General features: G+C 54.3%; 1 protein-coding gene across 3 annotated transcripts; it reads left to right on the forward strand.

The window, feature by feature from the left end:
- Positions 1 to 283: 283 nt before the first annotated feature.
- Positions 284 to 27212, forward strand: RAPGEF3 (Rap guanine nucleotide exchange factor 3). 3 transcript variants are annotated; one of them, XM_007516222.3, is made up of 28 exons: positions 284 to 666; positions 1097 to 1312; positions 8546 to 8599; positions 8697 to 8803; positions 8926 to 9047; positions 9203 to 9371; positions 9917 to 10001; positions 10610 to 10670; positions 10758 to 10834; positions 10921 to 11067; positions 11588 to 11700; positions 11955 to 12043; positions 12325 to 12403; positions 12544 to 12694; positions 12793 to 12875; positions 14105 to 14144; positions 17665 to 17746; positions 18026 to 18172; positions 20611 to 20708; positions 21450 to 21575; positions 21663 to 21844; positions 22925 to 23015; positions 23133 to 23183; positions 24446 to 24533; positions 24911 to 24975; positions 25526 to 25580; positions 25694 to 25765; positions 26784 to 27212. In XM_007516222.3, exons 1-28 carry the CDS (start codon positions 661 to 663, stop codon positions 26900 to 26902), a joined length of 2775 nt encoding a protein of 924 aa, XP_007516284.2. In that variant the 5' UTR covers positions 284 to 660; the 3' UTR covers positions 26903 to 27212. The 3 variants fall into 3 exon arrangements, with proteins under 3 accessions (XP_007516284.2, XP_060051469.1, XP_060051470.1); XM_060195486.1 differs by lacking the exon at positions 1097 to 1312; XM_060195487.1 differs by lacking the exons at positions 284 to 666; positions 1097 to 1312 and adding an exon at positions 5682 to 6795.
- The last annotated feature ends 545 nt before the right edge of the window (positions 27213 to 27757 follow it).

The raw sequence follows: 27757 nt of genomic DNA on the forward strand, positions 1-27757 counted from the left end.
GGGTGGGGCTACCATGACTCACCCCCATCCCCTTCCCCCGCCCCCCTACCCGTTTCCTTGTTTGCATTTCTTCTCCCGGCCACGTGGCGGCCGGTCCAGCAGCTCGCCGCCCCTACCCGGGTACTCCGGGCACCCTGAGCTCCAGCCTAACCCCGAGGTCCGGACTCCACCCCCAGCCCGCGCCCGCCTTTGCCCACGCCCCCTCCCCTCCCCTCCCCCCACGGCTCAGCGGGCACCTCCTCCCCGCCCCTCCGCCCGTCCCGGGGAGGGAAGGGGCGGGCGGTGCAGGGGGGTGTGACAGCTCCCGCCCGGACCTGTGCCAGCGCAGCTCCGCTTCAGCGCCCCGTGCCAGCTGGCTCTTCGGTCTGGCACGCAGGCCGAGGCTGAGGGCTCCCTGTCGCCGGGGGTTAGGGGACCCACCTCCCCAGGGGGCGCCCCAGCCCATTCTCCCACCCTAGAGGAGCCTCTGGGTCCAGCCCTGCCTCTGGCTGCCCAGGCAGCGGCTCCTGCTAGCAACTGGCCAGGTTCAGCTCCTCAGACCTCCAGGACCCCCCTGTCGGAGCTGACTGGGACCTCACTGGGAGGAAAGGGGGTCCCAGCCACCCACCCTACCCCCGCATTTGTTAGGGTCTGGAAGACCGTGAGAGCTTGAGAGGGAACATGAAGGTGGGTACGCTGGGGTCACGGACAGAGAAGCTGTCTGGTGGGGGAGTTTGAATGAGAAAGGGTGGGCAGGGGTGAGGGAGGAGGGAAGCAGGGCTTAGACTGCAGCTCTGTTTTTAGGGGTCCAGAGTTTTCATTCTGGGAGGTCGTGGGGAATCCCTGCGGGGACAGGGGCCATAGGGTGGGGCAGAATTCCAAAGAAGAGGGAGCGGAAAGCAGGGCAGCTCTCCCGTGTGCTGGCGGAGACCCCTAAGTGCCCCCAGCCGGCAGGCCCGGGGAAGGTCTTCCTGTCCCTCCCCCGGTTGCTGGCAGGCTTGCAGCACCTCCGCCTGACCAGTCCAGAGGGCGCGAGGAAGTGCTTCTGCCTGGGCCAGTCGTGCACGCTCCAGCCTCTCCAGCCCCATGGACGGCCACCTTCCTTCCTGCATCACAGGTGGGCTGGCCAGGTGAGGGCAGCTGGCAGGTGGGTCTGGCTGTGGAAGACGTGGGCCTGGCTCTGGGAGCACCGCCAGTGGGAGGCCTCCCCGACGCGTTGCCGGAGGGGACGCTGCTCAGCATGGTGCTGAGGAGGATGCATAGGCCCCGGAGCTGCTCCTACCAGCTGCTGCTGGAGCCCCAGCGTCCCAGCCGCATCCAGGGGCTTCGCTGGGTAAGTGTCCTCGAACGCCGGGGCCAGCGCCTGGGTCCAGGGCTTAAAGTGGAGCCGGACTAGTCCTGTGGGCTCTGGACTCACAGGGGGTCCTGCTGGGGTGGTGGCAATGTGCGTGGGTGACTCGCAAAGCTGGGCCATGCGGGGATGTGCACATGTGGTGCCCCAGTGGGGGACTTGGGCATGGCGGGGGCGAAGAGGACAGAGCCTTGTCATGTATTTGTCTACCTCTGTTTGCAGTGAGTGAGGCGGTGGTGTGTTCCCCAGGTGGGGGTGCAAGGCATGTGCAGAATGCTGTGGGGTGCTGGTGGTGGTCAGGCAGAGTGGGGGAGTGGGGGTGGGTCACTGAGCTTAGTAACTGCTTTCCATGTGTCACCGTGGCAACATTCTTTAGCGAGCCATTGAACTGAACCAGTCTGACTTTCTGATCTTGGGGTGACGCTGCTTGGTATCTGGCTTTGGGTTGAGGCAGGGGGTGGAAGGAGCTCTGGGGTCAGGATTCCAAGAAGTCTGGAGACTCTGAGATGACTGAAGCTCCCATTGCCTGTTCAGGATAGTTGTGGAGCTGCGAGAAAGATGGAGAGAGGGCAGGTGTTGGGAGGGACATGGGGGAGGGGGCAAGGGAGGCAGAGTAATGGTTGTGGTGTACCAGTCTGAGAAGCTCTCCTCACCCACACAGGCTTGCTAAGTTCCCCCCCTGAGTCTCCTATGTCTAATAGGTGGGCTCATTTGCAAATGTGGAGGAAACTGGGGTGCCAGGAGGGAAGACAGGAGCAGGTGACAGACTTGGGACAGCCAGCCTCTCATGCACAGCCCCTTTAAGTAGAATGAACACCACTTTTGTTCTCCTGCCTCATCCAGCCACCACTTTTATTTATAAAAATGGCGGAGGGGGGGTTCCTGAAAATTGGATTGAGAGAAGGAGTTCTAGGGACCATTCCCTCCCTCCTTGGACCTTTCTGCTCATGATTGGACTCTGAAGGGAACAGGTGAACCAGCCCCTTCTGGGCTTAGCTGCCCTTCCAGGGCTGCGTCATTGGCATTAGCTACATCTTGGAGCCAACAGGCTGGAACCCTCTCTCCCTTCCTCCTTCACTCCCTCCCTCCCTCTTTCTCTCTCAGGCTATAATTACTTGTGTATTTCCTGTCCTTTTCCCAGCTCAAGAAGGCTAGGTGGGACTTGGGTGCGGGGGGGGGGGGGGGGGGAGGTCAGGTGCCAGAGCAGTGAGGTCACTGGAGTGTCCTCCGGGATCCCAAGTCTGGGTAGGGATGGGGGTGGCCGTCGCCAGGCTGTCTCCTGACCTTCCCTCCCCAAGTACCCACAATTGAAGGACTGCTGTATGCAGGGCTGCCGGAAGGGTGGGGGTAAGAGTTGCTGGAGTCTAAACAGTGTCAAAGGCAAAGAAACAGAGCCCCTTCCCTGTCAAGTGGGGGGCTAGTAGGCGTTGGTGATTGGAAGGGACTTACATTTGGAGGTGCTGGGGGGCAGGGCTATACCCTCTCTTGATGGCTGTCTCTGGGGAGTGAGGGTGGGGCAGCTTCAGTCTGTGGCATCTGTGTTTAAGAGGCTCTGGCGCTGTGAAGCAGCATCTCACCTCCTCCCCAGGATGCCTTCGGCCCAGGACAGGCTCACATGAGGGTGCCAGGTTAGGATAGGGGAGGCTGGAGGGTGGCTATTGTGCTGGGCACAGCCCAGAACCCCAGAAAGTCGGTGCCATTGTTAGTTAGGTCAGGTAATAAGGTCTATCTCTTATAACAGCAGAGAGAAGCCTGTCAGCCTCAACCTCTCCAGGAAGCCCCCCACCCCATCTTCCTAGACCTGAATAAGAGGGCATAATAGTGGGTGGAAACAGGTGAGCCTGAAATCTGCTACCAGAAAGACTTATCAATCCCAAAGGGGCACTGGTGCCGATGGAAGGGCATCTTTGGAAAACCTTGTACTTGGTCTGATGCCGCAGTAACAGTCGGAGCAGCGCGAGCGGGAGCTATAAGATCAGAGTGACCTTGGTGGTCCCATGAGCTCAGAGAAAGTGGGGGTGCTTCTCTGTGACTGATTGTCTGGGGAGAGAGGGCTCTCCTCTTTACCTCAGACAAATACACTTTCATTCCATCTGCCTGAATAATAGCAGTAGGTAATAATGGGACAGTACTGTGCTCGGGGCCCTGTTAGATGAACTGTCACCTTTATCATATCAGATAATCTGATAGCAGTCCCATGACAGAAGCACTGATGGTACAAATGTCATCATCTCATTTGTAAACATTTTTTTAAATTATCTTTACTTGCTTATTGGATAGAGACAGACAGAAATTGAGAGGACGGGGGAGGTAGAGAGGGAGAGAGACGGAGAGACACCTGCAGCACTGCTTCACCACTCATGAAGCTTTCCCCATGCAGGTGGGGGCCAGGAGCTCGAACCCAGGTTCTTGTGCACTGTAACATGTGCGCTCAACCAGGTGCGTCACCACCTGCCCCCCCATCATCTCATTCTTTTTTTTTTTTTAGATTTATCTATTTATTCCCTTTTATTGCCCTTGTTGTTTTATTGTTGTAGTTACTGTCATTTTCTTGATGTCGTCGTTGTTGGGTAGGACAGAGAGAAATGGAGAGAGGAGGGGAAGACAGAGAGAGGGAGAGAAAGATAGAGACCTGCAGACCTGCTTCACCGCCTGTGAAGTGATTCCCCTGCAGGTGGGGAGCCCAGGCTCGTACCAGAATCCTTCCTCTGGTCCTTGTGCTTTGCGCCACGTGCACTTAACCCACTGCACTACCGCCCGACTCCCCCATCATCTCATTTTATTGATGGGAAAACAGAGGCTCAGAGAGGCTGAGTGACAGATCCAGGATCACACAGCTGCTGAAGGGCAAAGCTGTGCTTTGGTCCTGGGGCATCTCATGGCAGAGTTTAGATAGGTAACACCAAGCCCCCAGAATACCTCTCCATCCCACACACCCTTTTCTTGTCCCACCAAGTACAACAGAGCTCCAGCCCAAGACCCTTGCAGAGTGGCCTAAGACAGCTGGTCCGGCGGGTCTCCACATGTCCGTCTGGCTTTGTGCCTGTCCCTCCAGCATGACTCTGACACTCAGCACCAGGAGGCCAGTGGGACAGGTCACCTCCCTGATACTGGGGGAGCTGGCTACTACCTCCTCTTCTATTCCCGAATTCTTGAGGGAGGTGGCAAGCAAGGAACTTCTCCCCACCCATTCTAGCCTCTTCTTTCAGCTGTTACTTGGGATTGTTGGTCAGGGTCAGGTGAATCACATTCTTTGCACTGTGTCTAAGTGTCTGTCCTGAAATTGTTATAACTTTGAATCAAATGACTGAATTTATGAAGCAGGCATTACAAGTCAAGCACTGCTCAGAGTGCTTTTTTTTCATATTTTATTTACTTATTATTATTAATTTTTATTTTGGATAGAGACAAAGAAATTGAGAGGAAAGGAGGAGATAGAGAGGGAGAGAGAAAGGGAGACACCCGCAGTGCTGGTTCACCACTTATAAAGTCCCTTTTACAGTCGGGGACCAGGGGTTAGAACTCTATCCTTGAACATGGCAACATCTGTGCTCAGTTGGGTGCACCCCTCCCAGCCCACACTTGGAACACTTTTTGGGATTTACTCATTTAATCCATAAAATGACACCTGGGGCCTGTGTACTGTCATCAGATCCATTTGACAGATGAGGACATTGAAGCCCAGAGAGGTTACTAAGTGGCCCAAGGTTGCACAACAGCTACAGTGGTGATCCCGGTGTTGAACCCGGTGCCCAGCTCTGGAGCCCACACACTTGACCACTGACCCTGCAATCGTGCCCCCACCCTAATCCTAGGAGGTTCCCAGTGCACACAGACGTTTGAGAGGCCCATAGGACCGTGGCTAATCTAGTGAACTTTGTTTTACCTGCTGTTTTCCCAACTTCATTGCTCAAGGCCTATTCCTGAAGACAAGATAGCTCAACTTTTATGGCTTCTGGGACACACAGAGGGGACACGAACATTTGCCTTTGCCTGGCAACCTCACGAGTAGGGTGCCATGGGAGATGCTGGGGCATAACGACCGAGAGCAAGGGTCTTGGAACCAGGCGCAGGGAAACTAGGTGCCTGCTTTGTACCAGTTTGGACAGGTTATGTAACCTCTTCTTTCTCTCTCTCCAATTGTGAAATAGGAAACAAATGCCTACTTACAGGGTCAGTGTTGTTGGATAGGACAGAGAGACAGAGAGAAATGGAGGAGGGGAAGACAGAGAGGGGGAGAGAAAGACAGACACCTGCAGACCTGCTCCACCGCTTGTGAAGCGACTCCCCTGCAGGTGGAGAGCCAGGGACTTGAACCGGGATCCTTACACTGGTCCTTGTGCTTTGCACCACCTGCGATAACCCACTGCGCTACCGCCCGATTCCCTAGTCTACATTTTTATTCAGATAGAGAGGAGAAATGCCACAGCTCTGTGGATGGGCAGCCCCTATGGGGTACCAGGGTTGGAACCTGGACTTTGCACGACCTGGCTTGGGAGCTACCTCTCTAACCCTGGATCCTCCGTCTCTGAGCATTCGTGTGACTCTGGGTAAGCTGCGCCATCTCTCTGGGCTTCTGCTTTCCTTGGCAGAAGGAGAGGTCTGCCTGCAGGCTCCCTCGGCAGCTCAAGCCAGGCAGAGCACCACCTCTGGGGTAGGACAGGAAATGGTTCAAGCAAGGTCTGCTGATCTGGGATTTGGGTCAGGACCAGCCTGGACATGTGATCTGGCACCTGCTCTTCTGATGTGCCCCTCTGGGGTCAGAATAATACCAGGAAGGGAGTATTTGCTGGAGTCTGGGCCGAGGGCACTGGAGGGAGCAGGGGCCGCAACGAGGGGCCACCTGAGCCTTCTGACTTGAACAACAAGTCCTTAGAGCACTCAGCACTGTTTGTTCCAACACAGGGTGCTGGCTGGGGAGCATTCCTGCCCTGCCTCCTTCCTGGCTCCTCCTCCTCATTTCCTGTCGCTAAGTCTCCAGGCTTCATGTCTGACACAGGGCTGGGCCCCATGACCCGGGCAGGGATACCCTGGGGACACCTGGAGGCTTCCGCCCAGTGCTGGGCCAGGCGCCCACACACGCCAACACTCAGCCTCTGTCTGGCACGGGGAGTGTTGGGACCAGGGACTTGGGCGCTGGTCTCAAGCCTACTTGTTTCCCAGCTTCCCCTGTTGGTCCTTTTCCAGGGAGTGTAGATGGGAAGGGGAAAAGAGACTGTGGATGAGAGTGTAGAGGGAAGAGGAAGGGGGCTAGGTGTCTCAGCAGGTGTGGTGGGTGGAGTGAGACCAAGAATGTGTGAGCTGTCTGTCCTGAGTACCTGTGACTGACTAACCCACAGACACTTCAGCTCAAGATGTTTGTTTCCCTGGGAGTGACTGAAGAAAGAAAATAACCTGCTCTGCCTAATTCACACCAGGTCCTATTTTCTGTAGGCTCAGAGGGAATCACAGAGGTGGACATGCTTGTAAACTATGAAGGGCCCTGCCTTTGGGAGGCCTCAGGGAGGGCAGGGCATCCTGTTGAGAAATGCACGCCAATTCCAGTTCTCGGGTGGGCGGGCAGCAGGGCGAGAAGCGTGGTGAGCGGTCAACCAGGGCAGTAGCTCAGCCCCTGGCACGTGGGACTGGTATGCCTGAGGTTTCCAGTGCCATCCTCACCGCCGTAGGTTCCAGAGTGGTGACCTGGCTTGTTTTTCTCTTTGTCTCTATCTCATTTAAATCTCTCGCTAGTATACTATGCATAAAATAAATCTTATATAAAAGGAGAGGCCTGATGGCACACCCAATAGAACACACATGCTACCAGATTCAAGGATCAGGGTTCAAACTACTGGCTCCCACCTGCAGGGGGATGGGGGTGCTTCGTGAGTAGAGTGGTGGAACAGTGCTGCTGGTGTCTCTCTAGCCCTGTCTCTCACCTTCTGTCTCTCACTTTCTCTTTTAAAAAAAGCCATTAGGAGTGATGGAGCTGTGCCAGCACTGTGTCCCAGTGATAACCCTGGTGGCAAAAAGAAAGGGAAAGAAGAGAAGAGAGAAGAAAGAGAAAAGTGTGGGGGTCAGGTGGTAGCATAGTGGGTTAAGTGCACATGGCACCAAGCGCAAGGACTGGTGTAAGGATCCCGGTTTGAGCCCCTGGCTCCCCACCTGCAGGGGGAGTCGTTTCACAAGTGGTGAAACAGGTCTGCAGGTGCAAGAACCGGCAGCATAAAGATCTTAGTTCGAGCCCCCGTCTCCTCACCTGTAGGGGAGTCGCTTCACAGGCAGTGAAGTAAGTCTGCAGGTGCCTATCTTTCTCTCCCCCTCTGTCTTCCCCTCCTCTCTCTGTTGCTTTCTGTCCTATCCAACAACAAATGGCATCAACAATAACAATACAACAAGGCTACAACAGCAAGGGCAACAAAAGGGGGGGGGGAATAGCCTCCAGGAGCAGTGGATTCCTGGTGCAGGCACTGAGCCCCAGAAATAACCCTGGAGGCAAAAAAAAAAGAAAAGAAAGAAAGAAAGAAAGAAAGGAAAGAAAGAGAAAAGTGTGGTGAAGGGCTTCCCTAGCTGCCCTTCCAGAGCACAAAGACAGGAAGTCTAGGCTGGCTAGAGTGCCACCTCAGGCAGGGAAGCCTTGCTAGCCAGTTTCTGCATGTACCCCACCTGTCTGAGTCGGCCCTATATGCCGGCAGGCCTTACTCATCCCACAGGGCTGTGGACTCTCAGCATCTCAAAGAGGAAAAAAGGGACCTTGCAGCAGGCAGCCCCACCCTCTGCTTCACGCATGAGTAATGACAGGCAGCCTGTACTTACCACTCTGTGCTAGGCAGTGCTCTCAACATTCTGGATCCATTAACTCAGTTCTCCCCGAAGCATGGTTAGTACTGTGAACATTTTATAGATTTCATAGACAGGAGACTGAAGCAGGGAGTGGCGAAGTCACAGGTGTAAAGTCACGTTTCGAGGAAGCAGAATAGCAGAGGTTCCAGTCCAGAGGTCAGGCTCCAGGGTTTGTATTCAAGCAACCAGGTCTCACTGGGGCCCTCAGAGGACAGATCTACCCATGGTGGGCCCCGAGGTTGGGGATAGACCCTGCCTCAGGATTGCTTCACCCGGGAACCAGAATACACCTGAGCAAATGAAACGGGGGTCTTCTCAGGCTGCTCTTCTGGGGTCCAAGAGTCAGCTCGGAAGGCCTGACACCGATATGCACCCCCTCCCCTCTGCCCTCAGACGCCCCTCACTGACAGCGTGGAGTCCCTGGATTTCAGTGGAAGCCTGGAGCAGGTAGGAGCTCTGAAAGCAGGCACGGTGCTGGGAGAGATCAGCAGGGTTAGAGCTCAGGGCTTCAGGGCTCAAGCCAGCTGTGCACCCTGCCCCCTAGGCCTCCACAGAGCGCGTGCTCAGGGCAGGGAAGCAGCTCCATCGACATCTCCTGGCCACCTGCCCGAACCTCATTCGGGACCGAAAGCACCATCTCCGGCCCTATCGGTCAGTGGGTGCCCCTGCCCTCCCTTCGTCTTTCCCTCTCACTCTGCCCCAGGCTCCTGAGCCTAAGGACGCACCTTCCTGATGACAAGACTCCTCTCCCCTGACCACTTCACCTTCTGCAGGCAGTGCTGCTCTGGCCGGGAACTGGTGGATGCAGTCTTGGCCCTGGGGCTCGGGGTTCATTCCCGGAGTCAGGCCGTGGGCATCTGCCAAGTGCTTCTGGATGATGGTGCCCTCTGCCATGGTGAGCCTGGGCCCCGGGTGGGGTGCGGGGACTGACTGACCAGTCCTGGGGGGTGGGGAGGTTCCTTAGTCCTGAGGTTTCACACCCTTATGTTTTTGATCTGTTCTCTGCCCCACACCTGGACTTCTGCTGCCACCCCCAAAACCCCACACCAGTGAAACATGACTGGACCTTCCAGGACCGAGAGACCCAATTCTACCGCTTCCCTGGGCCGGAGCCAGAGCCTGTGGGCATTCACGAGCTGGAGGAAGAGCTGGTGGAGGCCCTGGCACTGCTGTCCCAGAGGGGCCCAGACGCCCTGCTCACCGTGGCACTTCGAAAGCCGTGAGTCAGGAACGCTGCACCCCTCATCCCATGCCCCCAGGTTTACTTGACTCTCAGATGTTTGGTTGCTCAGATTTATCTCTGAGGGTCCTTTGCTTCTGGCTGGGGGACCTCAGTTGGCCAGAGGTCTGTGCTCTGGTCTGCATCCCACCACTGACTGGCTGTGCTATCTTGAGCCCTTCTGTGACTGAGGGTGGTGCATGGCCCCCAAAGACCCCGCTGCAAAGGCGCAGCACTAGCTAAGAGAAGATGGGCTTTGCAAACCCAAAGAGTCTAGCACCAAACTCCACTTCCACCAGCTCCCAGCTGGGCAACCACGGGCCTCTCCTTGCCAGCTCCCCGTCTTTCACACGAAGTGAGGGGGAAGGAGATAACATGTGAGCACCCTCAGCCCCATGTCTGGTGCACACTGCCCCTCAGTAAGGTGGCTCCGTTGTTAATAACAGTGCTCTCGGAGGCCCAAGGTTGGCAGAGGAAGTGGCTCCTTGTGTCTGACCACAGGCCCATGGTTTCTCTTTTACTTCCTGACCCTTCTGTGTCCACAGTCCGGGTCAGCGCACGGATGAGGAGCTGGACCTCATCTTTGAGGAACTGCTGCACATCAAGGCTGTGGCCCACCTCTCCAACTCGGTCAGTTCACCGGCCAGCCCAGCTCTGCCCTTTCCCTGGAGCCCACCGTGACTACCCTGAGCCCAGCTGCTAGGCCACAAGATGCCACTCTCCCTTCCATCTGTGGCTTAGAAATGTCAGTCTAATGGCTTGTTCCTGGCATCCTAGTCTGGAAAGAACTTCTGCCTCTCTTGGTCCATTTCCTCCCCCAGCTTTGTTTCCTGTGCACTCCAAGCACCCCTCACTTAGTCACAGTTTAGTCCCCTGAGTCCTCATGTCTTGAGACCTTGTGTCTTATTAATTAATTAATTATTTTCCCCTTTGTTGCCCTTGTTGCTTCTTATTGTTGTTGTAGTTACTATTGTTGTTGTTATTGATGTCATTGTTGGATAAGACAGAGAAATGGAGAGAGGACAGGAGACAGAGGGGGAGAGAAAGACAGACATCTGCAGACCTGCTTCACCACTTGTGAAGCGATTCCCCTGCAGGTGGGGAGCTGGGGGCTGGAACCGGGATCCTTGAGCTGGTCCTTGCATTTGGTGCCACGTACACTTAACCCGCTGTGCTAGAGCCCAACTCCGGAGACCTTGTGTCTTTTGGTCCCTCTGACCTTCCCTTGCATTCCACAGGTGAAGAGGGAATTAGCAGCCGTTTTGCTCTTTGAGCCCCACAGCAAGGCCGGAACAGTGTGTACGTTCCCTGGAGCAGGGAGGATGGGGAAAGACCACAGAGCCATGGTGGGGCCAGATGAGCGGGTCTGATCTGTGCTTCTTTCAGTGTTCAGCCAGGGGGACAAGGGCACCTCGTGGTACATCATTTGGAAGGGCTCTGTCAACGTGGTGACCCATGGCAAGGTGGGCCACAGGCACACATACCGGGGAAGGGGTGGCACTGAGGACTGTAGGCGCTGGGCTGAGGTATGAGTAAAGTCTGGTTGCAGGGCCTCGTGACTACTCTGCATGAGGGAGATGATTTTGGGCAGCTGGCTCTGGTCAATGACGCCCCTCGAGCAGCCACCATCATCCTGCGAGAAGACAACTGTCATTTTCTCCGAGTGGACAAGCAGGACTTCAATAGGATCATCAAGGTGCTCGTTGCTGGGGCTGGATAGGCAGGGGTCACAGCAGGAGAAGTGGAGTGTGGCCAGGGGCTGGGACCAGTGAGTCAGTCAGGGCCAGGGAGAGACAGGAGATGGGGACACTCAGGGACCATGGCTGGGAGTGACCACATAGCTCTGGGTATGTGGTGGTGGTGGGGGGGGGTCGTGACACTCTCAAGAGGCCCAATGAGCCCCCTGAACTCAGTGCAGAGGGGGATTACAGAGGGGTGGGGACTCAGGGACAGGGTATGAGGGGAGGTGGTGTAACGGAGGAGGGAATGGTGCAGGAGCTTGAGAAGGGGTGTTGTGGGGTGAGGTGGGGCAACTCAGCCTGCACGTGGAGCAGCAGTGGGTGGGTGGGGTGCAGATCAAAGATCTGAGCGGCCAGCAGGCTGGGAAAAGATTTGAGTCCCCCCCCCCAGGAGCCACATGGGGGATAGAGTCTGGATAGAGGTGGTGGAGGGAGAGGTCTTGTATGCTACACTCAGCACTGTGGATTGCTCTCTAGGATGTGGAAGCAAAGACCATGAGGCTTGAAGAGCACGGCAAGGTGGTTTTGGTGCTGGAGAGGACGTGCCAGGGCAGCAGCACCTCTCAGCCCCCGGCTCCAGGCAGGAACCGGTACTCACTCACCAGGCTCCTCCCGCACTCCTCCCTTGGCTCCCTCTCCTTCCCTTCCCTTACTCCTTTCTGGGTCATACCCCTGCCCAGAGATCTCCTGTGGGTGCAAAAGGCATGCAGGGACTGAGGCACCCCTTGAATCAGCCTCCCCCCACCAGGGTCGCACAGGCAGGGAAGGGAGACGTGATCGATTCTCCTTATTCCCTGGCTGTGGAGGGTGGGTGTGGTAGCACATGACTGGCCGTTCCTGTCAGGTACACGGTGATGTCTGGCACCCCAGAGAAGATTCTAGAACTGCTGTTGGAGGCCATGAGGCCTGATTCCAGCGCTCATGACCCAACAGGTAGGGACAAGGAGCTACCTCACCCGCTCTCTGACTCAGTGGGTGGTCAGCATCACCTGGAAGAGGACCAGCACCCCGTGTGTGACCTCAGGGGTGCTGGGAGGAGGCGTCGGGCCAGGCAACAGGAAGTCACATGCCCGCGCTCTTGACTTGCATGGGCAGTGCTGGGCAGTGCAGGACCCTACTCGTGTTGGGGGTGGGGAGGGGCTCCCCCGGTGGTCATGTCTGGGTACCTGGCAGCCTTGAACTCTGTCACCTGATCCCACCACTCTGCCCCACAGAGACATTCCTCAGTGACTTCCTGCTGACCCACAGCGTCTTCATGCCCAGCACCCAGCTCTGCACTGCCCTCCTGCACCAATATCCTTGCAGTGGTGCCCGGGGGTAATCACCTGTATGAGGAGGGGGAGATGGCACCGATCACCACCTGGCCCTCCTCCTTTGCCTGAGCGCCGGCGGGTGCCCGCTTGGCTGCCTTGTTTCCCTTGACGGCCTCGCACTTTCCACGCGGAGCCTGCGGGCGGCAGCGAGCAGGAGCGCAGCACCTACATCTGCAACAAGAGGCAGCAGATCCTGCGGCTGGTCAGCCAGTGGGTAGCGCTGTACGGCCCCATGCTCCGCACTGACACAGTGGCCACCAGCTTCCTGCAGGTACCCGGGCTCAGGGTAGGGCTGGGACCTGGCTGCCTGCCCGGGGGTGGGGTGGGGGCAGCGCTGCGATCCTCTTAGTGAACCTTGGCTCCTCCCAGAAACTCTCAGATCTGGTGAGCAGGGACGCCCGGCTCAGCAACCTGCTGCGGGAGCAGTGGCCCGAGAGGCGGCGCCACCACAGGTGATGCTGGGGCTCTCCGTTCACGGGGGTGGGTGGGCGAGGCTGAGAGCGTCAGCGCTGGGGTCGAACCTGTGGCTCAACTCCAGGCCGTGCCACTCCAGCCAGGCCACCCCTCTCAGGGCTCTGGGCTCTACTCTGTCATACTGGGACAGTGCCCACCGTGACTACCCCCAGAGCACATGGGGCCCCGTGCTAGCTCACAGCCCCTGTTGGCCCAGTCCCATCATTTCAGCCCATTGTTCTTGGTCCTGACTTTGCTGGTCAGACACCTTTAGTCTCAGGCACCACCACGCCATCACCCACCTGTTACTGTCCTGCCCCCCCCCCCCACCGCCGCACCTGCTGTTTCCTCCACCTGCCACATACTTATGGCCTGGGCAGTCTCGGTGCCTGGGGCCCCACCTGGTAGACTTCCTAGAGTTTACCTTGACCTTCCCAGACCTTCCCACTGGGGGCAACTTCTGTGGGACCCGCCCATTGGCAACTAAACCTACCTGATCTGACACCAGGGGTCCTTAGTGCCCTGGAACTCCTTTTCCCTCCCCTGCCGGCCCTGGAAAATTACAGAATTCAGGTCCCAAATTCAAGCCCTAGCTTTTGAAAAAAAAAAAAGATTTGTTTGTTTGTTTATTTATTTATTTATTCATTTTTGCCTCCAGGGTTATCATTGGAGCTTGGTGTCGCATTACGAATACAGTACTCCTGGTGGCCATTGTTTCCATTTTTTAAAAATTGGATAGGAGAGAAATTGAGAGAGGAGGGTGAGAGAGAGCAAGAGCGAGAGTGAGCAACCGAGAGAGAGGGAGAGAGACAGACACCTGCAGTCCTGCTTCACCACTTGTAAAGCCATCCCCCTGCAGGTGGGGAGTTGGGGGCTCGAACCAGGATCCTTGCACGGGTCCTTGTGCTTTGTACTATGTGTGCTTAACCTGGTGCACCACTGCCCAATCCCCTACTTATTTATTTATGAGAAAGAGAGAGAGAGAACTAGAGGATCACTTTGGCACATATGGTGTCAGGGATTGAACTTGGGACTTCATGCTTGAGAGTCTAATGCCTTACCCATTGCACCACTCAGACCCCCCCACTTTGCCCTCTGTAGGTGACAGTCACCGAGTCTCCTGCCCTCTAAGCCTCTAGTGGAGGTGCCTACAGGGCCCTGTCCTTGTGATATCCTCTGCAGGGCCCCTTTTCCTTCAGTCTCACCTCCTTCCTCATTTGCTCCACAGGTTGGAAAACGGCTGTGGGAATGCATCTCCTCAGATGAAGGTGCCTGCCCCTCAAATCCTCTCTTCTGACCTTTGTCACATCCTCGCTTTTACCCTCTGCTCCTCTGGGGGCCGCACAGCCCCTCCCTCAGCAACCTCCTCAGCAGTGGTATTTTAGAGCCAATTAACTGTGTGGGGGGGGAGCATTACCAGCAAGGCTCAGGCGGAACTGAGGGAGGCGGTGAGGTGTGGCTGGAGCTGAGAGTTGCTCCCCTGGGCCTACCAGCTTCCCCCACCCCTGGGAGGGGTCTCAGAGCTCCTTTCCATTCCACAAAGCATGTTCCTATCTCAGGACCTAGAACTTCCTTTCATATATATATTGCCTCCAGGGTTATCGCTAAGGCTCGGCTCCTGCGCTACGAATCCACTGCTACTGTGGCCATTTTTTTTTTTTTTTTTTTTAGGACAGAGAGAAGTTCAGAGAGGAGGGGAAGCTAGAGAGGGAGAGAGAAAGATAGACACCTGCAGACCTGCGTCACCGCTTGTGAAGCAACCCTGTTGCAGGTGGGGAGCTGAGGGCTGGAACCGGGATCCTTGCCCTTCATACTATGTGCACTTAACCCGGTGCACCACCACCTAGCTCCAATTTCCTTTCTTTCTTTCTTTCTTTCTTTCTTTCTTTCTTTCTTTCTTTCTTTCTTTCTTTCTCTCTTTCTTTCCTTCCTTCTTCCTTCCTTCCATCCTTCCTTTCTTTCCTTCCTTATTGCTTATTAGTGATTTAATGTTAATTTACAAAATTATAATAGGGGTATAATCTATATTGTTCCCAATACCAGAGTTCTGAGTCCCCATCCTCTCCACTGCAATAGTTCTTCCAAGGTCACAGATATGTTGAGTTTCTACCTATAACTATTGATCTATATCTATATATTTTTGCCCATTTTATTTTTCCTAGGAGGACCTAGAACTTTACCTGAATGTTGGATTGTCAGAGAGGCTTTCTCCTGTCTTTTTATTGGGACTCCCACCCTCTCTGTATTTTTTTAAAAGTTATTATTTCTATTTATTGGATATAGACACAACCAGAAATCAAGAAAGAAAGGGGTAAGAGAGAGAGGGAGAGGGAGAGAGAGGGAGAGAGAGGGAGAGAGAGAGGGAGACCTGCAACACTACTGTACCACTCACAAAGCTTTCCCCTGCAGCTGGGGACTGTGAGCTTGAGCCCGGACCCTTGCACTCTGTAACATGTGCACTAAACCAGGTACACAAGCACCCAGCCCCAAGTTCACCTTCTCTAAGGTCCTCTAGGAGTTTCTTCAAAGCATCACCCCATTCAGAATTGTTTTGTTTGTCTGTTTATCCACTATAATGCTGACTTCAAGCAGGAGGGTTCTGACACTCTGTGTCTCCCAAGGTGGTGTGTGTGTGTGTGTGTGTGCGCGTGTCTGTGTGTGTTGGGGGAGAGGGACATAGTTCTCGTGTTTCCTGGGAGCTTGGGAAGCAACATGGGGTGGCCATCATGTAGCCATGGTGGTGGGTGGCTCTGAGAGGATGGATCTGAAAAGGAGGGACGGACCAGAGGGTGAGGCCAGAGAAGAATCGTGAAGAGATGTGGGCAGGAAGAACTGGAGTTGCCCTGGGCTGAGGGGGACGGAGCAGTGGGAGGCTCACTTCAAAGGCCAACCTCCCCTCCCCCCAGAGTAAGATGGCAGAAGCAGTGAGGAGGCAGGAACTTCAGGCCCCTGAGACTAGCAGGAAGCAGTGTTCTGGGAGCCAGGCTGTGGAGGGTGGGCTGCAGATGTGAACGTCTCCAGGAGACACTGGGCACAAGTGCTGGAAGGAGTTTCCACGCCCAGGGTGTGCTTTACAGAGTCTTCCAAAGACGGGAGGGGAGCTAGGCTGAGAGGAGCCGGAGCACCGAGCTTGCTGGGGATGAAAGTCTGAGTCTGTGGGACTGACTCAGCTAGCAGGGCGGTCAGTACAGAGCTGGGAAGAAGATGTGGTGGGCAAAGGAAGTGCACAAGGAGGGCCTCAGCCCAGAGCCCCAGAGGAGGGTCTCAGTGGTTTCACAGGACTGGCAGGCTGGCAGGAAGGAGGAGCTTTGCCATTTAGCACCTGTGTGGCCTCAGGCATGTGGCCTGTGGCCTGGTTTCTCAGAGCCCCACTTAACTCTCCTGTCAAAATAGGAACAATAACAGTAGTTCTTAGGTTACAGAGTTATTGTGACTACTTAAAGCCACTTAAAAAAATTCATAATATTATGTTTCTTTAAGAGAAATGGTTTTTTCCTTTACTGGGGGGGGGGTTTGAACCCCCTACCTAGATCCTCCCCACCCCAGAGTCCTTTACTGTGGTGCAATACACCAAAAACTAATTAATTAATTAATTTTGAAATTACTGATTTGGTATTGCTTTACAAGCCTGCAAGTCACCCGGGGAATTGTTTCACTCTTGGGCCAGCAAAATAGCTCACCTGTGTGGTGTGCTTGCTTGTTTTGTCACTCACACAACCCAGGTTCGAACCTGGCCCCCTCGGCACTGGAGAAAGTTTCAGGGCTATGGCATCTTTCCTTTTCTGTCACTTGTCTTTCTGTCTCTCTCTCCGAAAAGTCAACCTGGGGAGGTGAAACCCCAGTGTCAACAGTACCAAAATGTTTTGTTTCCATATGTGTGTGTGCAACTCGCAGCACTGATCTGCAAAGCCCGACCCTCCTTCCTGCCCCAAACAACGCCTTTTTTTTAAATGAAGTCTAAGAGGCAGTTTGGTTACTACTTTCTTTTATGCAAGTTCGTTTGCTTTAGTTATCTAGATTCCACATAGGAGCGAAGCCATCTGGTAACTGCCTCTCACATCTTTACTTACTTCATAAAGAGCTCTGGTAGCATCCTTTTTTTTAAAAAAAAAAAATTTATTTATTCCCTTTTCTTGCCCTAGTTGTTTTATTGTTGTAGTTATGATTGATGTCATTGTTGTTGGATAGGACAGAGAGAAATGGAGAGAGGAGGGAAGACAGAGAGGGGGAGAGAAAGACAGACACCTGCAGACCTGCTTCACCGCCTGTGAAGCGACTCCCCTGCAGGTGGGGAGCCGGGGGCTCAAACTGGGATCCTTAACGCGTGGTCCTTGCACTTTGCACCACGTGCACTTAACCCGCTGTGCTACAGCCCGACTCCCCGGTAGCATCCATTTTTACGTCACTGTTTAGATACTTAGGGCAAGTGTGGGCTTAACCTGATGTGTAACCACCAGCAAGTAACTAGCCAGTGGCAGCTGAAGAGGAAAAGGAAGACAGCAACCAGGGTCATGTGGTTGTTATTTTTACTTTTTTTCTTACGGTGTTATTTATTAATAAGAAAAAGAGAGAAGAGAGAAAAAGAACCAGAGCGCCACCTTGGGTTACAGGGAGCTAGAGAGTAACCCCAAACTTCAGGCCTGAGAGTTCAATACTGCCTTGGCCTGCAGGGTTCACTGATGGTCTCTGTGCCATGTGGGTTCCATGCTGCCAGTGACTTCAGTCCCTTCCCAGCCCTGCGTACCCTCCTCTTTGCCATCCTGGCCTCACTTTCTCTCTCCCCCTCAGGCCCGGAACCTGCCCGTGTGGCTCCCCAGCCAGGACGAGCCCTCCCCCAGCAGCAACTGTGTCATCCAAGTTGGGGACAAAGGTCGGTGGTCTGGACCAGGCAGGACGTAGCCCATGCCCTGCTGTCCTTGCCCTTGTGTGGCTGACCAGGGGGGGTGACATGCTCCAGGGCTGCAGCCAGCCTGCCTCCTGGGCCCCATCTCCCTGATCAGGGCCTCCCCACCCACTCTGATCATTGCCAGGCCTCCCCAGCACCCTTCCCATGTCTGGGTCCCCTCCCCTGTTATACTTGCTGCCCTCTCCCCCCTCTGGGAAGACCAAGTAGTCCCTGCTGGCAGCTCAGCCCGGCCGTTCTCCCCAGTCCCCTACGACATCTGCCGGCCGGACCACACAGTGCTGACCCTGCAGCTGCCCGTCACAGCCTCGGTGAGAGAGGTGCTGGCCGCACTGGCACAGGAGGACGGCTGGACCAAGGGGCAGGTGCTGGTGAAGGTCAACTCTGCAGGCGGTGAGCCGTTTCTCTACCTCCGGTGACACAGAGGGGGGAGGGGAGGGGTCATGCCCAGATAGCCCCCAAATTGAGATCACTGGTCTCATCTTCAGCAGTGTTAGTGACAGCTGGTGTGACAGGAAGTTTGTTCCGTGTCTTCTAAGCATTTTACACATCGGGCTTACACACGTGCACTCTGGAGCCTCCTGCTTGCATCCGAGCCCAGTCTCTGGCTCACTCTCTTGTTACTGGAGGGGCTACCAAACTTTGTGGAGCTCTTCTTTCTCAACTGTGAACTGAGGATGGCAAGAGCACATGCTGCAGGCAGGAGGTGCAAGGATTCAATGAGCTGATCGCAGAAGTGTTCAGAGAGGTGTCAGGAGCGTGGTCCGCGTGACATAGGTATTAACTGCTGCTGTTTGTATCAGGTATGTGTTGATTCACGTAATACTCACGTGGATCTTATGAAATCGACACATTTAGCCTATTTCCAGACAAGGAAACAGAAGCTCAAGGAGATTAAATTATTTCTCCAAGCTCACGCAGCCTGTGAGAAGAGAGTTGGTATTTAAATTGAGGTAGTTTTCATTCATTTTTTTAGTCAGCAGACATCATACAAGTTCGGCTGTGTGCCAGCGAGGTGTCTGGAAGTAGAGGTGTCATGGTAGTGGAGAGAGAGCAGCTGATTGTTACGAACATGAACTGGAGCCCTGAACTCACTGCTTTCTTTCTTTTTAAATATTTATTTATTCCCTTTTGTTGCCCTTGTTGTTTTATTGTTGTAGTTATTATTGATGTCATCGTTGTTGGATAGGACAGAGAGAAATGGAGAGAGGAGGGGAATGCAGAGAGGGGGAGAGAAAGATAGACACCTGCAGACCTGCTTCACTGCTTGTGAGGCAACTCCCCTGCAGGTGGGGAGCCGAGGGCTCGAACCGGGATCCTTCCACCAGTCCTTGTGCTTTGCACCATCTGCACTTTACCCACTGTGCTACCGCCCGACTCCCAACTCACTGCTTTCTAACTGTGTGATCCCGGGCAAGTGGCGTGATGTCTCCCAACTGTCGCTGCTTCACCTGTCAAGTGAGCATTAGCCTTGTTCCAAGCACAGAACCCGTGACTGTTATCCAAGGGAGAGAGGGTATGTCCTGCACTGAGCAGCAAATTTGGGCACTAGGTCAGAGCTCAGAATAAAGGCCAGGGGGTTATTAAGATCTGCCTTCGGATGTTAGAGACCGCTGTTGTCCTGGAAGAACACAGCCTGGGTCTGAAGCTGGAGACCACAGGAGTGAGGAGCTTTCAGAACACAGAGGCCAAGGGTGGAGGTGTGTGGGGCTGGCAGTGGAGCTCACCAGGTAGGGTGCCTGCATGTGTATGACCCAGATTTGAACCCTGACACCACATGGGAGGGCCTGTGACACTGGAGAAACTCTAGTATTGTGGTCTCTCTTCCTCCCTCTCTGTTAGTCTCTGTCTCTCTAGCAGAATGAACGTGTAGCCCAGAACAGTGAAATCTGGTGGGCGCCAGACCCTGACTCCACCATAAAAAGAAAATGGCAGAGCGTTGATCTGATCTCTCTCTCAATGGAAGTTTAAATTAAATTGAAAAAACTGAAGAGTGGAGGTGTGAAAAGCAAACCACCTTGGTAAGGAGAGGTGAGGGCATCTGTGCCTGGGCCCTGCTCTGGGAGGCACTGCCCTCTGGTGGTCACCTGGAGGATTGTAGTTGCTCAAAGCTGCCGTTTATTGAGACCTTACTATATCCGGCATTGTTTAAACAGCACTGACCTCCAGACTCTCTCTCTGATCCACATTGACTGTCAGTAATCAATATTTTATTACACATCACCTACGATTTATTTTTGCTTATAATTCATAACCATATATATGCCAATTACCATACACAGGTAATTAGCATGCTACGCATAAGACAACACAAATGAGAACAATAAAATCAATAGAGGCTCTCTCTTTTTTTTTTAATTGAACAGATGAAACTTGAATGGTCTTGTGTTATGATATATACCAGTCATCTTTTAGTCTACTTTAGCGTCTGGGCATTTGAGCATAACTAAAAATGCAGCTCCAGCTCACAAGAGGCTTGTAAAAATCAGCACCAAGACATTTCTCAATTTTCAAAGGGTTTTTAACTTGCATGGTCTACGTCAGGCCACTGCTTCTCTAAGCTGCTTCCCTTGCCTTGTGCGTAGTCAGGGAACATCTTCCTGTCTCCTCTTGGCAAAGGAAGAGACTGATGTGCAGGGAGGTGCCAGCCTGACCGCAGTCCTTGCTCACCACTGGGTACCGGCCGTACAGTGTGCTGTGTAGCTGCTGAGGCTTGCACCAGGAGCACCAGCCCAGAGCTCTCCAGCCTCCCAGCCGAGGTCCTCACCCGCGGCTGCTGCTCCCTGGCCTCCTTGCCCATCCCGCCCACACAGCCTCCGCTCTCTTCACAGATGCCGTGGGCCTGCAGCCGGATGCCCGTGGTGTGGCCACATCCCTAGGACTCAATGAGCGACTCTTTGTTGTCAACCCACAGGAAATGAATGAACTGGTAGGGACAGGCAGGATTCCAGGGTCCATCCAGGCAGGAGCTGGGTTCTAGAGGTGGTAGGGGTAGGTGCCAGGGGGCAGATGACAGAGTGGGAGGAGGCATCTTCTCTGGGGGCTGCTGCACCACACGTGCATATGCTTTATTTATTCATGGATGGCATGGGAGTGGGGAGGAGAGAGAACCAGAGCATCACTCCAGCACATGAAATACTGTGATTGAACTCGGAATCTTAACACTTGAGAGTCCAGTGCTTTATCCACTATGCCACCTCCCAGGCCAGAGGAAACCTGTTCTTTCTAGGGGGTCCCCTAGGGTTTCTGGGAAGCTGTTAGAAAGATATGTCTTTGGAGGCCGGGTGGTGACTCACCTGGTCGAGAGCCAAGGAGTTGAGTGTTACAGTGAGCAAGGACTGGGTTTGAGCCCCTGGTCCCCACCTGCAGGGGGAAAGCTTTGCAAGTGGTGAAGCAGGGCTGCAAGTGTCTCTCTTTCACTCTCTCTCTCCCCCCCCCCACCCTCTTGATTTCTGGCTGTCTCTATCTAATAAATAAAGATAACAATTTAAAAAAAAAACTAGAAAGATGCCCTTGGGGAGCCTCACACTTTAGAGGCTCCCACCCCCTGTAGTGTTCCCCCCTGAGAGTCCCCCATGGCACAGCCCATGCCCCAAACTCCCCCTCCCACTGGGCACCTTTTCCCCCTGGATTTCTCAGGCACCTCCCCTGAGCCTTCTCCCACCTGCAGACCCCACACCCCGAGCAGCTGGGGCCCACCGTGGGTGCTGCCGAGGGCCTGGACCTGGTGAGCGCCAAGGACCTGGCAGGCCAGTTGACAGACCATGACTGGGGCCTCTTCAACAGCATCCACCAGGTGCAGGGGACGGGCCACAGCAGAGGGGAGGGGGGAGGGGGTGGGGGTGCTGGGCCCGTGCTCATCTCCAAGCTCCCCTCCTCCCAGGTGGAGCTGATCCACTATGTGCTGGGCCCCCAGCATCTGCGGGACGTCACCACAGCCAACCTGGAGCGCTTCATGCGTCGCTTCAACGAGCTGCAGTACTGGGTGGCCACGGAGTTGTGTCTCTGCCCCCTGCCCGGCTCCAGGGCCCAGCTGCTCAGGAAGTTCATCAAGCTGGCGGCCCAGTGAGTGCCCGCAGGGTGCCAGGGTGCACGGGCCTATGTGGGATGCAGCTAGAGTCTTCAGCTTCTCTTTTCTCTTTGGAGCTAGGCCTTGCGCGTTTCACCACCGGAGCTGATTCGTTCTTTATTTATCCCCTCCCCCCAGATGATTCTTTAATTCAGCTTAGGCAGAGATCAAGGAGAGGGAGAGACACGCCAGCATACCATAGCACCTTCCACTTCATGCCAGGACTAGAACCTGGACTCATGGCAATGCAGGCACCCAACCCAGTGAGCTGTCTTTCTGCCACCCCATGACGCCCTCTTTTTCTTATCAGGGTTATTGCTGGGACTTGGTACCCACACTATCAGTCCACCACTCCTAGTGACCTTTTTTTTTTCTTTATCTCTTTCTTTCTTTTCTTCTTCTTTGAAATGATAGGGACAAAGCTCAGAGAAAAACAGGGCAAGATAGGAGGAGAAAAGGAGAGAGGAAAAGAGAGAACCTGCTTCCTGCCTACAGGTGGGGTCTGGGGGTTCAAACCTAGGCCTTTGGGCATGAGAACTTGTGCGCGTTACCATTTGTGCCACCACTTGGCCTCTCCTAGGGCTTCTCTTAACCGTCTCCTTCTATTTCTCCCTGCTGTTTGCTGATTTATTGCTTTATTTCTTTAGATCACCACCAGGGTTATCTGGGGCTTGGTGCCTGTACTGTGAATCCACCACTTGTGGCAGCCATTTTTCTTTCTTTCTTTTTAAATGTTACATTATTTTGATAGGCCAGAGAGAAATTGGAAGAGAAAGGGGGGATAGAGAGAGAGAGAGAGAGAGAGAACACCATGGCTTGAACCTGGCTTGTTGTGCATGGCGATGTGTGAGTTCAGTATGTGTACCACCTCCCAGCCCCTCTCAGTTTTTGCTGATTTTGCATTCCCTGGCTTCTCTGGGTGCCCTGAAACATCTGTCCGCCTCCCCTCCCCCCGCCCCCACAGCCTGGTGTAGCAGGAGTAGCTGAGCCCAGCCCAGCTGGTGTCAGGCTGAGCACTGTAGCCATGGTTAGGGGGTACAGCTTCCACTGAGCTGCTCCTGGTCTTCCGTTCACAGCCTCAAGGAACAGAAGAATCTCAACTCCTTCTTTGCCATCATGTTTGGGCTCAGCAACTCAGCTATCAGCCGCTTGGCCCATACCTGGGAGGTAGGTGTCACCGGGAGCAGGCCAGAGCCTCTCCCTGCCCCCAGGCCAGGTTGGGGAAGGGGCTTCCAGCCCAGAGAAGCTCCAGCCTCACCCGTCTGTGTCCCCTCACCTTCACAGAGGCTGCCTCACAAAGTGCGGAAATTGTACTCGGCCCTCGAGAGGCTGCTGGTGAGTGGCGGCCCTCAGTCTCTCTCTAGGAACCCTGACTCTTGGCTTCCCGCTAATCCTACAGCTGATTCCTGATCACTTCTGGGTATTGCATCCCTGGGTCAGGGCTTGTGAGTTTGGGAAGCTAGCTGAGGAATGGAATGTTCAGTGTCATGATGTGTGTGTGCGCTTGAGTGTGTGTGTGTGTGTCCGTGTGTTGGGGAGGGTGTGGTGTGTATTAGTCCTTTTTGCATCCTTATGATTGTATGTGACTTGTAACTAGTGTATTTGTTGTGGCTTTGAGTTCCTATGTGACGACCATGACAGCAGTCAGCCACAGTGTCTGGCCCTGGCTTCTGGGTTTCCACAGCAGCGTCGGGTTGGGGAGGCTGCAGCCACCTCCCTCAGGTGTGCTAGGGCCTAGCATCCACCCTCAGGACACCTGGGCCTTTGGGCCAGACTTTAGAAGATGAGCAGAGCCTCTGGGGAGTCGCACCCTCCACTCATGGATGGCGGAGGGGTTGAGGGTTTTGACAGTGTCCCCAAGGAAGTGGCACAGGGGTGCTGGTTTACAGTATGGCTCCAGGAACTCAAAAAAGTCCACTTCCTGGGGCTTAAAAGGTTCTAAGGCATTGACCCAGCAAAGAGAGAGAGAAAAACAGAGAGACTGATTTTTCCATAAAATCTGAGGGGCCAGAGGACGCACTGTGCTCAGGTTCCCTAGGGGATGATGGGAGACCCAGAGGCTACAGCATGGCAGAGGCAAGTCGTCCCACGGAGGGCACGGTGCTTCTGGTGGGCTGGGCTGCAGTAGGAGCTGGGCTATACCACCCCCACATTTTTCTTTTCTTTTTTTTAAATTTATTTTTATTACAGACTTAATAATGGCTTATAAGATCAGAAGATTACATGGGAATAGCTCCACACCGCACCCACCACCATAGTTCTGTGCTTCCCCCTCTCCTGAGCACCCCCACCAACAATAACAACCATCATTTTCACAGAATTTGTAGCAAAAGTGTGACTACCTTTTTTTTTCTTTTTGTAACAAGTCCATGTGTTTCAGTTCTTTATGTTGCACATCTGAGTGAAACCATCCTGTAGTTGCCTTTCAGAGAAATGCAGACCATCTGGTAACAGGTATAAACCAGAGCAACAAGAGTTCTTGAATATAAACAGCAAATTAAAGAACCTCAAAGTACTAGACATGGTAAAAAGGATGAAACAAACAAACAAGAAGTTGTATACACCTCCCTCCCTCACTGGGCTTTCTCTCCTCTCAGGACCCCTCGTGGAATCACCGAGTCTATCGACTGGCCCTTTCCAAGCTGTCTCCTCCCATCATTCCCTTCATGCCCCTTCTTCTCAAAGGTAAAAGAACTGGTATTCACTTTCCCACCTTCATCTCATCCGTCCCTTTGCCTGTCTGTCCATCCAGACATTGCTGAATAATTCCAGTGTACTAAGGATTCATGGGGTGGGGGGGGGGTGGCACAAGAGCTCAAGACTAGAAACAAAATTGACTAGAGTCAAATATGCCAGCACATACTGGTAACATGAGGGCCTGAAATCTGGAGGCTGAGAAGACAAGAAAATTACCCCAGGCCAGGAAGAGGGTGTGTGTGTGTGTGTGTGTGTGTGTGTGTGTGTGTGTGAAGGAGGCTCTCCTTATTGGCTCTTTCCCTTGCCTTGACTGCAGGAAAGGGAAGGAGCCTGGGAACCTTTGAGAAAAATGTGTCTCTTTACAGACATGACCTTTATCCATGAGGGGAACCATACACTGGTGGAAAACCTCATCAACTTTGAAAAGATGGTGCGTTGGGAGGATTTAACGATGTTCTTGGAAGGCGGGAGGTGATCTAAAGTACTCATTTATAATATAAATAGGAGCACTTCTTTTTTAAATTTGTTTTTATGGAAGAGAGAAACCAGAGCACTGCTTGTCTCTGGCTTATGGTGGTGCAGAGGATTAAACTTGGGACTTCAGGGGCCTCAGGCATGCAAATCCTATGCTCTAACACACTGAGCTATGTCCCCCAACCTTGGAACAATTTTTTAAAAATGTCTTAGTTCACTGCATATTAGGGGGCTTGGCCTCTTCTGGGAGAGATGCTGAGGTGACAGCCTCAAATACCTCACTAGGAGAGCCCCCCTTCCCAGCCTCTTTCTCTCTGTTCTCCTTTTCACCCCTGTTCTCCCCCTCCCCCTGCCCACTCCCTGATGGGCTTCTAAGGCCTCTGGGGTGAAGCAGATATGACCCATCTCTTAGTTCCTCAGAATGCCCACACTCAGGGAGCTCGGGTCCCCAGTTGTCCCCAGACCTGCCCCTCAGGCCCCAACTCACGCTCGTGTGTTTCTCACAGAGAATGATGGCCAGGGCTGTTCGGATGCTGCACCACTGCCGGAGTCACAGCAGTGGTGAGAGGCCCACCCCCACCCCCAGCCCAACCCAGTATCCCCCTCGGTCAAGGGTTCAGTGTTTTCTTTGAAGTTGTGGTTACAGCCTGACTCCCACCTCTCACCCCACCCAGTGCCCCTCTCGCCGCTCAGAAGCAGAGTCTCCCACCTGCACGAGGACAGCCAGGCGGCAAGGATTTCCACATGTGAGTGGGGTTGGGAAGCACTGATTCTTTTGGGCCTTGCATACTGGGGGCCCCCCACACCTCGGGAAGAATGTCTGCCAACAAAAAGAGGTGCACACAGGCTTGAGCTCTGCGGTCACTTAATGATGGAGCATTCTGACTCTGGCCCTGGATGCATGGCGTGAGGCTGCTTCTCATCCACAGTCCACACAATGCTGTCAGCTTTGACAATCCCTTCCGCTTTATGTGCGCATTTGTCCTGACGATGTCACAGTCTGCCCTGGGCCCGCCTCCCAGCATAAGAATGTGGACAATAACTTCTGTCTTCTCACATGGCTGTCGCCTGACACCACTCAAAGAGACCTCAGTCCTGAATTTCATTTCACATTTGACTAATTTTCTCGTTTTTTTGTTGATTTGTTTTACCGAGCCAGGGCCTTGTGTCTGCATGACTTCACCGCTCCCAGGCCACTTTTTTCATTCAGACAGAGAGACAGAGAGAAAGAGAGAGAGGGAGAGACACCACAACACTGGAACTTCCTCTGATGCTGTAGTACCTCTCATGTGGTGCCGGGGCTCAAATTTGAGCCGTGCCCTATCTGGTGAGATATCTCTCTGGTTCTCATTTTCTTGGTTTTCAAAACAGCTTTATATATACTTTTTATTTTATTAAATACTATATATGTATGGGTATGTGTGTATATTTACATAGGGTCTTTAAATGCTTTGTTGATAATAAATATTTAATAGCAAAATTTTATTTCATTTTAATTGCTTTTGAACACAGGGAAAGAGGCACTGTGTTGTATGTAACCCTGGGGCCTCCAGTTTTCGACCTGTGTGCTTAACCACAGCACTCTTCTGCCCTCACACAGTGCAGGCGCGGCCCCTGGCCTCAGCATCTGGGTGGGCAGTGGCGGGATGAGTGGCCAAGGGTGGGGAGATAGTTTTGCTCCTTGGAGTGGGAGGGATGAGCTCTGTAAAGTGACCTCTGTGCCCCCCTTCCTGAGGATCGCAACCCCCCACCCTCCATCCCCAGGCTCGGAGCAGTCCCTAGGCACCCGGAGTCCGGCCAGCACCTGGGCCTATGTCCAGCAGCTGAAGGTCATCGACAACCAGCGGGAGCTGTCCCGCCTCTCCCGGGAGCTGGAGCCGTGAGGAGGGCTGGGGCTGGAGCAGGCACTTCCCTCTGGGGACGCCCCGGCACGCCTGGGCCAAGGGGCCCGCAGGCCGGCCGCAGCTGGACAGGGCTCTCCGCAGAGTGGACTCGAGGCCCTGGAGCGGGCAGAGTGGAGGCAGCTGTCTCCTGTGAGGATGACTGATGGCCGTGGAGGACCTCAAAGTGGAATGAGCCGGGTCCCAGGCCGAGGACTGGGGGACAGGGAGACCCCGGAGTGGGTGGGAGAGCGTGGCAGGCGACGGGACTCTGTGTTCAATAGAGAGCTCTCCACACCAGGTTTTTTCCAGACCCTGTGCCTTGTGGCTTTGTTGTCCAGCCATCTCCAGCCGTGGCTTGTTTGCGCAGAGTGCCTGCATGTGTGAGGCATGTGTGGGGCAGGGCAGGGTGGAGGCGGTGCTGCTTCTCTTTCCAGAGCCTGTGAGATAAACAGTCGGGTGAGGGCAGGGCTGTGAGAGCTGTGGTCTCTGAGGAGCCTTATCTTCCTTCACTATTACTGGACAGAGATGGTGTGCTCCCAGGCAGCCCTATGAAGTGCAGCCAAGAAGCCCAGATCCCACCCTGGGGGCTAGGGGCTGAGGAGTGGCTGATGAAACAGGGAGTGGTCCCCACTCACACATGGTCTCTGGTCTCCACAAAGTGTGGGACCACTGGTGCTGGCCCCAGGAGTTGCTGAGGTCTGAAGCCCAGCATCTGGCTAGTTAAGAGTGCTCCCCAGGCCTGACAGAGGTCCAAAAAGCCCTGCCCCCTTCCTCTCCGCCTGTGGGGAGGAAGCTGAGGGAGAGGCTGCCAAGGCCACCCACCCCTTGCTGAGGCCTTACAGGCTTCCAGGAAAC

Source organism: Erinaceus europaeus, chromosome 7 (genome assembly GCF_950295315.1).
Source record: "Erinaceus europaeus chromosome 7, mEriEur2.1, whole genome shotgun sequence".
NCBI classification, from domain to species: domain Eukaryota; kingdom Metazoa; phylum Chordata; class Mammalia; order Eulipotyphla; family Erinaceidae; genus Erinaceus; species Erinaceus europaeus.

Coding starts and splice junctions, on each gene's coding strand:
- RAPGEF3 (XM_007516222.3), top strand. Junction 17,747..18,025: donor CATCCAAGTTGGGGACAAAG/GTCGGTGGTCTG, acceptor CGTTCTCCCCAG/TCCCCTACGACATCTGCCGG. Junction 25,766..26,783: donor GGCGGCAAGGATTTCCACAT/GTGAGTGGGGTT, acceptor CTCCATCCCCAG/GCTCGGAGCAGTCCCTAGGC.